The sequence below is a fragment of the Zeugodacus cucurbitae genome, chromosome 2 (genome assembly GCF_028554725.1).
Source record: "Zeugodacus cucurbitae isolate PBARC_wt_2022May chromosome 2, idZeuCucr1.2, whole genome shotgun sequence".
Taxonomy (NCBI): domain Eukaryota; kingdom Metazoa; phylum Arthropoda; class Insecta; order Diptera; family Tephritidae; genus Zeugodacus; species Zeugodacus cucurbitae.
Genome location: NC_071667.1, coordinates 22,332,331 through 22,345,931, shown reverse-complemented (window position 1 = coordinate 22,345,931; position 13,601 = coordinate 22,332,331). Strand labels below are relative to the sequence as shown.

The window sequence follows — 13,601 nt, the reverse complement described above, 5'->3', positions numbered from 1 at the left end:
TACTTTATTCGATTGTTATTGTTGTAACTATGGTAGTAAAAATCGTCTTCTTTCTTCATCGACGAGTTATTTTATGCGCAATTAAAACAGCAACAATACGCCACATCAACCAGCTGGTCACATTGCGCTACATGGACTTTGAGGTTCACTACAAGGACCTAGAGAATACGCTTCATGCCGTCAATAGCGTCATCGTCTGCTTCAGCCATAAACTCAAGCGCCATCTGCGTCCACTAGTTGGCTAAGTATTGTCTTACTTCCGCCCACCATACCATACCGCTTGGTAGGTTACGACAATTGCTGTCGTCACGCATTTATGTCGCGCCTTTTGTGCAAATAATTTCACTCGTTTCTTCATTTTTCGACATTTTTTGCCATCTTTAATATTCAATTTGTCCGAATGCCAGGCGTTTTAAAGTTTTGTTCTGTGTGCCTACTCTGGGTACACAGGGCCCATTTTAACGTACTTACATATACATATACATATACTCGTATACATCGTACAGCGTTATCCGTCGAAAACGCAGAGTTGTAATTTGACAGCTGTCAAAACGAGATAAATACTAATGATAATATTGACAATATTGGTGTCTTCTAATTTTCAGACGTTTTCTTATAAGCGACCGTCCCTTAACTGGCGGTCACCCGAAAGGAACCGACCTGGTCATACAATTTCTATTTCATTCAGTGTCAGACTAATATAATCTACACATATTATAAGATCCCTGACCAAACTGTATGTTTAAGAAGTAGTAAAGTAGTTATTCGGTCGAAGAAAAATATGTTATTATTTTTATAATCACTAGTTTTTAAAAAAAGACAGCATAAGGGCTAGAATAGAAATAGAAAAAATCGTCCGGCCGGTCATAAACTACGCAGCCGCTAGGATGCAGTAGGACTCAGCGATGCAGTAGGACACAGCTAGCGAAACTTCAGACATGTCAAAATACCGCTCTCGGTGCAGCCTCAGGTTGTCTTCTTGATGTCTCCGGTCGAGCACCTACATAATGATGCTACCTGTGAAGGAGCATAACGAAATGCTCTCCAAACAGTTTCTTTTGGTATGCTTTTGTAGAAATGCAGTCACTTACTAGAAGCTGAGTCGTCTCTCAGAGCGATCAAGAGTATATTCCTATAATACGTCGTCTACGGTATAAAGGGCTATACGGACCGGACTTCGGATGCGACAGACTTACGACAAGCACTGAACGCCATTCACAGCGGAGCCATTACAACTTCCTTCCCGTGAACTGCGTCCTTGGAGATAAAACATCATCCATTGCAAACACAGAGCTCAAGTTGCCTCGCGAAACTAGAGTGCTCTTCCAGTAATTTCATTCTGGATACTGTAACAGGTTAAACTCCTATCCAGATTGAAACCCGACACACTCAATATGTGCTCTGATTGCAAAGAGTCGCCGCATGGCACTAACCACCCCTTTGTATGCCCCTAAACTTCACTCATCTAACACCATTTTCCCTTTGGAAATAACTCGTTTACTGGGTGTCCCCTTAGATGACTTCGATGAGAATTAATTTAGACTTAACGGTTCAGGCAGGTTTGGGTAACAGCTACAGAAAACAACAACAACAACAACTAGAAAATCGAGACAATTAGTTGAATCCAACTTTGTGAATATTTCATAAAGGGAATGTGTTCCAAAAGACGTTCCTATAGATCAATAGATCATATACGCTTACTCCCAAATTGCTACACGCTTTTGTATTACCATTTTTTATCATCTAGCGGAAATACTGAAGTGCGACCAAGCTCGTATGTAGGTAAAGATTGTGTTCGCTTCGTCAGTATACTTTATAGGCGTGGGACTTGCCATTTCGTTAGGTCGCTGCTAATCACAGTCCAGCTTTGCTACAAAAACAAATTATAACCAAGAAAGACATTATTAGCAATAGAAAAATAGCCAAAGTGCTCTTGCAGCTTAGTCCCCAACAGCGTGACAAAAGTGTTGACGAGCCACACTCAACACGTTGGCTTGTGTGAACACGCGCATGCACAACTCCATTCTAACCGCAAAGCATAAGCACAGCATAAGCGTGATGCTGTGAAATTAGCCGCAGGATAAACGATTAATGTCAATCATTATGTTAACGTTTTGTGCGGCATAAAAGTATTTATGGCCCAATTGCTCTTATTGTTCAACTCTCGTTGTGGATTGTGGACGTTCGAAATATAATATAATATAATATGAGTGGAATATCGAACGCTTGTACTGAATTTCGAAAACTATTTTTTCAATAATTTGATGCTAGTTCATACACATGCTTCAAAATTGTCTTTTATTGATCTTATATCAGTAAATTATATCCCAAAATACATTTAGTGATTTTAAAGGCCTAAATCTAAACAAAGCAATTATTACATTGGTTTCGTTTTTCAATACTCAATTTGTTATTTTTTATTTAAAATTAATATGTACATGCATAACTATATTTCAAATTTTTTTATACTCATATATCACATATTTAAAAAATTGAATTTTGTTTAAGAGTCTGTGTCCGAAACATCTTCAATTTGTATGCTAATACTTCTTTTGGATTGAAGTGAATCTAGCAGCTCCTTAAGGGCATCCAATTCCTTAACCAATAAATCTTCGCGCCAACCTGGTTGTGTGCAAACTTGATACAACTGTTCCACATCTCGTACAGTCTCACGCACATCACCGTCCGTATTGCCCGTCTCAATGATTTCTGTGATTTCATTCTTCAAAGCCTTCTCCAACAATTTCGGCTCATAATCTTCGATTAGTTGTTTCACTTCCGTTTCCAATTCAAATAAATGACGATCTTTTTCACCTGGAAATAGTTCACGCATCGCGTTCGCCAAATTGAAGAGGTATTCACGATTCGGCCCACTTGGACCGGCGGCTGTGAATATTTGTTGCGCTATCACTGGTATTTGCCATATGTTTCCGGCATACGAGGAATTATCCGGTGTCGCTATATACATTGTTATACCGAATTGATTTTCTAATTCCGTAGGAAATTCAAAGAATTGTAGATCGCAACGTTCATAACCATTCTTTTCGCGATAATCCAAATGGGCTAAAACTTCATCACGATGCTCTTCTGAAATACGATAAGCTATGCCATAAACGCGACTTTCCAAACTAACTGTGGGTAATAGTGTTACAACACGACCCGGACGTGTTTTTGTGCCTCGATGATCGATACTATTCTGGTAGAATAGTCTGCGATAGCCACGTATAAAGCCACGTTTTCGATCGATAAATGGGAAGTCGGGTTTCCATATCAGCGAACCGTAACCAAATATCCATACATCATTTTCACTGGGTCTTATAAAACGTGTCTGATTGGATGATATATGCAATGATTTACACAAGTTGTTTGTAGGATCCCGCCAAGGTGGCAGATCGGGTTCCGAAATTCTTTTTTCGAAATATTTTTCGTAAATATGTTTCACAAGTACTTCAGTGGTACTGCAAATTTCACCATTAAGTGGCAATTTCAAACCTTTACAAAGTTCCACGAAATTCTCTCTGTTCCTCAGCATTTCCTCTACGTTATTTTTACCTAAATGCGTGTAAATTTTTATTTATTAAATAATTTTTACACTTTATAAAAAAAAGTTATTAAAAATAAACTTACAAAAAATTTTGATAACAAGCACTTGTCAACACGTCAAAACAGACAATGACACTCTGCAGCACAATGTGAAATGGAAAGTTTTCTATATGTGCACCTGTAGGTGTATACAGTATCGTTTTTATTACAACTTATGGATTATTACCACTGTTGGTGGACAATGGTGTCCTTTGTGTCTCGATATCAAAACTTTGTTAAAACCATTGCCACATAAGGCACAACCATATAGACACGTCCTGTTGTAAATATTTACGAATATTGTTAAAAGAATAACGTCAAAAATTCCGCGTTGCCAACAGAAAACCTAATTTTTGTTCTTAGTGTTACCAGATGTTTATTCTCAAAAAATTGAATTAATTACTCTAATAATAGATGACACATCTTTTTAATAATCGAAACGCTTAGAGAATTGTACGTGCACGGTCAATATTTAGATAGGTTACAAGCTGTTAAATATAAGTTCTTGTTGCCTTTTCGAATGTTTAAATCAGATTGCCATTTACTTCTACAAATCTGACATTCTTAATTAAAGTTAATCCATAAAGAGTGGCATCCCTCTTCCAGAGAGAAATCGGATATGCATAAAAGGAAATAGTGAAAAAAATAAATATTTTGAATTGGAAGCATAAATATTTTATCAAATTTAATAAAATAAAAATATCTAAACATTATACTTAATGTAAAAAGATATAAGCAATTGGAGCAAACCACCAAGAACAACGGATCCTTCAAAGTAATGGAAAATTGTTTATACTTTATAGATGAATGGCTCAATGGCTACATAGCAAATCAGATTATTAGCGGTTAAAAAAAAAGTTGAATGGCATTACAAGTATTGTTAAGTAGAATTCCTTAATTTCTTATGCTTTTAGTTTTTTCTTTTTGTTCTATATCGTAAAAAATATAAAATGCAAACAGACGGAAGCCGGCAAAAAGGAACAATTCGGACGACCAAAGGTACATAAGCGAATATAAAACAAATGTAGTAGTGTTCAATTATTTATATAAATTATTAAACAAGAAAAATTTACTTTTGTTCAATATAATGTAAGTACAGGTCGGGAAATCAAGAGCACAAGCGTCTCCAACCTCAATATAAATGCTTCGGAGTAACAACAGTTCGCCGATTAGAATTCCATACCATTCCTTTAAATCGCATTATCTTGTTTCAAAACCTTCAATGCTTTCCGTCAAAATAAAAATGCACTTTCAAATGTTATTTTATATATATTTTTTCTCATTTATTCACTCACTTTGAAATCAATACCATTTCATTCAGTGTAGTAAGTAATTGCATTTAGGTTTTATCTTGTTTCATATTTTATCAGTAAATCTTTGAATGCATCTTTTTTATTGAATTATTTTTATTTGTTTTTGTTTTTTTTCTCATTTCATGCTATAATTCGCTCACGTTTTCATTTATGTAATTCTAAACTCGTAAGACATTGATGTGGAATTTATTTTTGTTCTTCATATTCTTTTGTTTTTTTTTTTAATTTTACTTTTAAATTTAACACCAATATCAATATACACATACATACACGTACATATGATGATCCAAATATATAATCATAATAATTACGAATGTGAATATGTATTTAGAGCTAACGACTTAATTAATTTATTTAGCATCGCCATACTCACAAACTTCATCATGAACCACACGATCACCAGCATGTAGATCATATGAGTCGATGATCGGCTCAATGCAAATAAAATTACGAATTTCATGTACTTGATACATATAAATGTAAATATGCGTCTATTTATGTATATATGTATGTATATATTTTTTATTTATTTATTTAATTTACTTTACTTCATTACTATGTATATATGTATTTATATTTAAATGTATCGCTTATACATGATTTTGTATTTGTATCTTTCTCTTTCTTTATTGAAGTATAATATTTAAATTTTATTTTATTTTTAAATTACGCTGAAGTTAATTATTTAACTTCGTTTTTATTTTTTCGATAGATTTTTTTTAGATTTCTCCACTCGACTATCGTTATCGATTAATTATGTTTGTGTATTCATTTATACAGATGTATGTATGTACGTATATATATTTATAATACTATATACATATACATATGTGTTAATTAATTTAATTTTAATGTAAACATAATTTCTTTATTTGCTTATCATTTTTTTGTTTTTGTATTTTGTATTTTCTTTAAATTACTACTAAATGGTATTTTACAGGATTTTTTGCGTTTTGTAATTTTTATCATAATTGTTTTTTTTTTAATTTTTTTTTTCTTTTTATTAATTATTTTTGTTTTTATTTATTTTATATCATATAGTATATAGAGTATTTTTATCATTTAACTATACAAAAGAGTGTGTGAAGAAGAGCGTAGAAAGAACGGTGTGTATGTTTTGCCTTAGTTTAAAAATGTTTTAATTACTTTATAGAATCTGGTTTTTTGTTTTTGTTTCTTTAATTTGAATTCTTTGAACTAAACTGCAATGCCTTTTTGTTTTATTTTTTTAATACTAAATTTTTTGAGTGATATCTTTATAACGTTCATCAGCCAACCGATCTAAAGTATATTTTTTCATTTATTTATATTTTTTTGTAAATTTTTTTATTTCTGTTTTTTTTTTGGTTTTTTTTATGAATTTTGTATATATTCTCCATTTCATCATTCAAATTCTCTTTCTGTCTCATCACTATGCATACGTCTTATCCTCGATTTTTCCATTTCACCAACTTGTACGTGTTTTTGTTGTCTGTTTTTGCTGTGTATTTATGGTCATTGAGTTGTTTCATGTAATTTGTGTGTTTTTTATAAACAGTGTTGGATATATAAAAATTGTTTAAGTGGTGGTGGCGTTAAGAGCGGTTGATACAATTAGGATAATAAATAAAAATAAATAATTAATAAAAAAATAAAATAAAACCAATGTAGCAATTAGAAAATATAAAAAAATTATTTTTTTTACCTTATTTAACAAAATAAAAAGGCAAATTTAGGAAAATTATGTCAGAATTAACACTAAAAAACACAATTATATAAAATAAGTAAATGAAATCATTAAAAATATGTTTTTATTGTATAAAAAATTATAATCATGAAAACATTTATAGAAGGAAAATATATTTATAAACAGAATTTATGAAGAAAAATAAATAATAATAAATTAATTTTAACTTTTACCCAAAAAAATTGTTTAATAAAAAATGAAAAGTGTTTCCAAAAATTTGAATGCTATAACTATTTTAATTTTTAAATATAAAAAACAAAAAATACAAATTAAAGTTTTTAAAAACACTTTGTTGAGAAACTTCTTGGAAATCGTTGAATTAAATTAAAATTACACATTCAAATAAAAAAATTTTAAAAATTATTTAACAAAACTTTAATGGATATTATTAAATTTAATTAAATTTTAATTTTTAAATTAAAAATTATTTAACTAAATTTAAAAGACATTTTCAAATAAATAAAAAATACCAAAAATTATTTAACTATGCACCCAAATTCACAACTCGGTGCTAGTTTTAAAATAAAACAAGTTTTTTTAATACAATTGCATATAATTTTAATATAATTAAACAAAAAAAATTCGAAAGAAATAAGAAAATACTTTTTTAAGTGAAGTAATTGTAAGGCACTCCAATTTGATAAATTTATAATGAAATCAATGCTAATTACTGAGTTTATTGGTTTATAAATTATGCTATAAATTAAACTGTTGCGCACACAGGCGTACACACAAAAAATCTTTTAAGTTAAAAATTATTTAGAATTTCCTTAAAAAACTGCCAAACTACAAAAACAAAAATTTTGTTAAAATTTAATGATAAAAAATACATTTTAAATATTTTGTTGTTGATTTATTAATTAATACAATTTATGTTTACAACTTATTTAATTAGCAGCCAATTATTTTACTATTAAAAAAAATTAATTTATAAAATACGTTTATAAGCTAATTATAATTGTCTCATTTCAAAAAAAAAAAAAACAACCAAAAATTCCAGCATTTTTGTAATATCGGCATCTCTTTGCATTTCCACTTTTATCGCTTCACTTATGAGACATATTTTAGACTTTTCACAAATGCTTTTAAATGAGTAATGAGTAGCAGAACTTAGCCTAATTTACATTTTAAGTCATTTTAGTTGCAATAATTTAACGTTTTATGAATTTCTTGTTTTAATATTTGGTCTAGTTAAGTTCGAATCCACACATTTCTAATAAACAATTAATTTCACTAAGAAGCTATCTATGTAAGCGCATTTTTATTAAAAAGTATTTAAAATAAAAAATAAATTTTCAAAAATTTTGTCTAAATTTACAATTTGTAAAACAATATTTTTAACTTAAAAAAATCGTTATTTATAGCATAATCAACATTTATCTGGTGATTAGTTGCTTACTATTAATACAAAAAATATTTTAAGCGAATATTTTTTTGAATACTAAAAATACAATCTATATATTTAAATTTTCATTCACTTATAAACAAATAAAAAAATACTAAACTAAAACAAAGCATATTTAAACGATTTCCACAAAATGCAGAAGTTGCTCAAGTAAATTGATTTAATATATTTTTTATTTTATTTTTGTTTTGAATATTTTAGTTTTGAGGAAAGCAAACAATTATAAATACATTTTGTTATTTTTTTATTTATTTCTAATTTTTAGTGCAAAAAAAAAGTTAATAACGGATAAACCAATTAGTAGTTTTACTAAATTGTTCCATGTAGTTTCATAATATTTGTTTTTCTTTGAAATATTGAGGTTAGAAACAATCGTTGTTTGAACAACAATTTTCTCAACGTACAGCAAAAATAAACAAAATCGGTTACCAGCAATTTTTTAAAACGCTAAATCGCACAGCCTTAATTGTATTTTGGAAAAAATCGAAACAAAAAAATTAAATTTATTTATTGTTAACACAGTCGAGGTAAAACAAAAAAAACAAAAAAATATAAACAATAAGCCAACTCGCAGCACAATGAAGTAGAGCGCTAAAGGAAATTTTACCATAAAACTCAACACAAAAATCTGGCAAACGTTTTACAGCACTTGTTAAACGTTGTTGTTGCTGTTAAACTAACATATCTAATTTTTTTTTAATTTTTCCAAATAATTGTTTTTGTAACAGCATAAAATACACTTCTAAACCATTTTGTGTGAGTGAGATTGTTTCAATAAAATTCTTTGTGGTTTTGGCGCCAGTGAATACTTTGGACGCTAGTAAGTGTTTCGCCGTTACTCATGATAGTCTTGTTATTGTTTTTGTAAAATAATATTTCATTTTAAAGGCACCTATACAAGTTTTGGAAATAGTGGGAGTGGCAAATTTATGTGGTTGTACAGCAGTTTCTAAAAATATAGCATATTTTCAGGAGTCAAACCAGCGGCGTAATAACTATAAAATAATGAAAGCGTATTGTTTAAAAAAATATTTTTTAAACTTAATCTTCAGCATATAACTTTAGCAAAATCAGTAACTCGACTGCTGTTTCTTCTAAGCTTGTTGCGGAAAATCAAAAGCAAAATTAGACGCATTTTTTTGTAAATTTTTTCTTTCTATTTTTTTAATGTATATGGTTGTGTATGTATAGATGTGTGTATATTTTTAATTATTACTGTTTCTCTTTTAAATTTACTGCTTTCATTGTGATATAATTTAAATTATACAATTATAAATTAACACAATAACGTAAATATTATTTAAAATTAAAAAAAAATATATATATATAATTATTATAATCAATTATAATTATAAATTATAGTAATATAATTATAAACATTAATTAATTAATATTAATAGTATTTAGGTAAGAAACACTTGCTTTAAATTAAATAAACACAAAAATATATATGTATGTATGTATATTTAAAGAAAAATCTGCAAATACAATTTGTTGATCTTTCTTCTTGCGTTATAGTTTTCGCTTGTTATAGTTTTCTTTTTTTATTCTAATCATGCATACAATGTCCGACGTTAGCGAAACCAAAAAAAGTCTTTGCTTTACTATTGTGAGTAGTGAATGAACTGCCGCTCACATTTTAAAATATTGGAAATTTTTCAATTTTCAGTAAAAACTTTTCGCTTTCTAACATAATTCATACATATCAGCTGTTTAGTTGTTAGCATACATTGTTGGAGTGATTTGGTTGTGGTGTTTGGCAGGTTGAATGCTTGAGGGTCTTGAAGGTGGGTGTTTGGGTGTTGAGTGTATGGAGGGTTTAGCTGAAGAATTGAGCAGCAGTGCGTAAGGGAAATGTTAGGCGGGTAGGAAAAACGCAAGATAACGTTTAAGTGGCTAATGGTGTATATTTTATGAAGAGCTGTTGTCGTTAATGCACCACAAGCTGAGTCTAGCTAAATTAGCTGACTGTTTCATATTTCTTTTTGGCAACAAAATCGCACTTTTAAGGTGCAGCTCATTTCTTATTTTAATGCATATAATTTAGAAAAAATTAAATTTTACAAATTATTTTTAGCATAATTTATTTATGCATTATGCTGCTTAAATTTCGAAACATTTTTTCATTTATTTTTTTTTTTTTTTTTGCGAAATATAGTTGTTTCCTCATATCAATTAAATTTTTTCAGCTAGCGTTTATACCAAATTAACTTAAAAACCGCTAGAGCGCCTAAAAGTATGCCACAACTAAAGTATGCCGCTTTTTACCAACAAAATACCGAAACAATGTTTAATTGTTGCACTTGTCTGCTTGCTTAAGCATGCACACAACTAAATAAATAGTGTACTAGTAGCCTTAATACCACTCCCGCCACATTTCATTTCATTACAAACGAAATTTAAATGCGTTTTGAAATACTTTTTGAAAAACGCGCTTTTGACAAACATTTTTAGCGGCAATCCGCACAGCTGTTACTCAATAACTCAACTCATTTCTTCAACCTACTGCCAATTTATTGTTGTTGTTTTCTACATATTTCGTTTCCAATTGATGCTTTTCCGTTTAATGTTTCAAAATGAAATTTGTGTGGTTTTGAAAGTACATACATATTTTTTTGTGTGGATTTTGCATCCAGTTTTCATAATCGTTTTACTATATTTTTGTAATTTTCTGCAGATTTTTATATTGTTTTTTTGCACATTTTTTGTGTTTTTTTTTCATTTTCATATCATTTAAACTAAATAAATGGTAAATGTAGTACATGTATGTTATGTTATGTTATGTTACGTTATGTTTCCATGTATGTATGTATGCATGTATGTGGGCATGTATGCGTGTATGTTATATTTATAAATTACAACGGAAGTGTCGGTGTGTTTGTAGTTGGTGTTGGCGTCAACATCGACGCGGATGGAGGATAACGCAACGTATGCTGTGACGTTGCCTGTTGTATATAATCCTGACTTGGATTATTCAATACGCTATCCCGTGAATTTGAATGTGAAGTGGCGCGCAGCAGTGTTACCGCTTCGCGTTCTGGACTACATTGGACGCCGTCTAGTCATTTTTGACGTGATGATTTCTTCTTCTTTCGTTTAAAGAAACAACAACATCTGCAAAGACAACACAGGAATGAACTGAAATCAAAATAGATGATATAATAACAACCCAAATCAAAGAAATTAGCAGTAAAATACATACAAATGTAATTAAAAAAATGCAAAAACAAATGTACAATATGAAATTACAATAAAAATTCACAACTTACTTCGTTTCATCGACAAGCTCTACTTCGGGCTGTTGCGTTATAGGAGTATTTGAGTGGCCAGCTGTGGGATCGTCCGCATTCAATTCGCCATTTGTGGAACTCACAACCTGTGCGTGCGAGAAAATAAGCAAAAAACACAAAAATAAAAATAAATATATGTAATATACTTAATTAATTATTAATTATTAAAAACTAAATATAATAACACAGTGTTGCGTATGAATTAAAATTTTTCATATTATTTTTGTTTCAAGAAAAATTTAAAATTTAATTGGCTTTGCTTACTTGCCGACAATACACAAACACAATGGAAACACACAAAAATACATATAGAAATATATTTTAGTTGCGCTATGCAAGACAGAGTACACAAATGTGGTAAAAAACTGTAACGGTAAACAGTAGACGCTAGACAAAAAGGTACATACACAAATATATGTTTTAGATATGTATTTTGATTGCTATATATGCAGTATAGAGTGACACAACTAAAAAGGTTTGACAAAAAGTGGTCGCTCAGATCGATTGGTTAGAAAATATGTATGTAATTTATAGAAAATCGGAAAAAATCTAAAATTTGCTTTCTTCATAAGAGAGATAAAATGGCACTACCACAACTTTACGCTACGTGCGTTGTAAAAGTGAACTACTATCGGTGTTTTATTGAAATAAAGGTGCCTAATAAGAGAGAACATCTTTGAAAAGGTTAAAAAACTAACTAGAAGTGGTAAATTTGCCGTCCAAAGTGTGCTGTGGTGAGTGCAATTGAAAAAAAATATTAAAAAAAATGTGCCTAACCTTAAAATTTTTGAATAAAATATTATTACATAACATTAAAAATATGAAAAAAAAAATTCATAAAATTATTCTTATAAATTGATACAAATATAGTATACTAACCTCAAAATTTATACCAATTAAAATTTTAAATATTTATTAATATGAATTTCGAGATATTTCAAATATTTCAAAATTCTTTTTAACGTTTTATAAAGGAATTCCACTTTTAATGAAAATGTATGTAAGATTTCAATATGAAATAGACTAATGCGCCATAAATTATAAATACTATGCAATTAAATGAACAAAATGAGGCTTTATTTTTTTTTTTATAAAAAATTGATTGAAAAATCAAGTTAATGTATTTGTAACTATAAACGAGGCTACTTCATACTTTGAATATATTTATAAATAAAATTGTTTTGATAAATTCTAACAAGATCTTAATTAAGGGGTTAGGTGGGTTTCGAAATTTCAAAATTTGAAAAAAAAATTGTCTTATTAAATAGTGCCAATATCTTTAAAATGTTATCCAAAAATATGAAATCAATCCAAGTAATATTCTAAGAAGTTCCGTCTATTAGGCCACGTCAGTACGAATGTAAAACTTTAAACGCATTTATCGCAAAACTCAGTTTTTCAAGCCGGTGGACGCGATAACTCAAGAAGTTATGAAGCGATTTTGTTCGAATTTGCATGCATCTTTGGAATAACATTATCTAGTTAATGAACGAAGGATTTTTTTTATTGTAACAATTTTCTTAGATCCAATATATGCCGAAATTTTTTTTAATTTCCGTCAAAAATTCAAATTTCAACATTTTCTTTTTTGCTTCGTTCATTTTTAGATTTATGCATTTACTATATTTTTGGTTTATTGATTTTGGATGAGCCAATCTTAAGTTATGATGTCCACAGCAAACTTTTTTCTTACGTCATGGGTGATGAGGTGCTAACGGCTGAGTTTTCGGAATTTGTTAATGAAAATTTCACAAAATACTGTTTAAATATGTTTGATATGCTGAATTGTTTAAATGAAATATATGATTGTATATATTAAAAAAAAATTAAAAATACACAAGGGTATTTTTAAGTTTAGCCTTTGAAACCCACCTAACCTCTTAAATAATAATCATATGACTTTCTTTAAACCATTTTAATGAAAATAATGTGATTCCCTATTTGTTTTGTTGTTGCTGTTTTATGGAAAAATTTTCATTGAATATTATGGACAAAAAGAACACAGAAATATTAAGACAAATACAAAATCCAATAAAATATAATGACCAGAGTTGGAAAATGTACACAATATTACGACAATATTCAAGTTTTACATTTGAAAAAGTAAACAGAAAACCACATATATATGTCAAATGAATTTCGCTGCCGAAATCAAGCCAACACACGAAGGATGAAGACACAACAGACTTCAAATATTTTTTTTTACAAATTTTCTATATACCTGCAATTTTTTGTGAGGCAACCAAGGATTGACATTCGGCTAAATCAAATTAAAATTGTTTTTA

The 13,601-nt window shown here is 29.3% G+C and overlaps 2 protein-coding genes across 18 annotated transcripts in view; both read right to left on the bottom strand.

Moving 5' to 3' along the window:
• Positions 1 to 2,386: 2,386 nt before the first annotated feature.
• Positions 2,387 to 3,825, bottom strand: LOC105215813 (putative glutathione-specific gamma-glutamylcyclotransferase 2). The gene is made up of 2 exons (XM_011189956.3): positions 3,628 to 3,825; positions 2,387 to 3,552 (listed from the first exon to the last, which is right to left on the bottom strand). The coding sequence occupies exon 2, from the start codon at positions 3,530 to 3,532 to the stop codon at positions 2,504 to 2,506; it is 1,029 nt and encodes a 342-aa protein (XP_011188258.1). The 5' UTR covers positions 3,533 to 3,552; positions 3,628 to 3,825; the 3' UTR covers positions 2,387 to 2,503.
• The window catches only part of LOC105215811 (casein kinase I), a 53,657-nt gene continuing 43,679 nt past the window's right edge, over positions 3,624 to 13,601 (bottom strand). For 6 of the 17 annotated variants that reach the window (XM_054235778.1, XM_054235769.1, XM_054235762.1 and 3 more), the window contains 3 exons: positions 13,538 to 13,576; positions 11,296 to 11,402; positions 3,624 to 11,164 (listed from right to left, as the gene is read on the bottom strand). In XM_054235778.1, coding sequence (XP_054091753.1) covers positions 11,089 to 11,164; positions 11,296 to 11,402; positions 13,538 to 13,576 — 222 coding nt within the window. In that variant the 3' untranslated portion in view covers positions 3,624 to 11,088. Of the gene's footprint in view, positions 11,165 to 11,291; positions 11,403 to 13,537; positions 13,577 to 13,601 lie in introns of those variants that run through there. The other 11 variants (XM_054235795.1, XM_054235864.1, XM_054235848.1 and 8 more) reach the window with 4 other exon arrangements.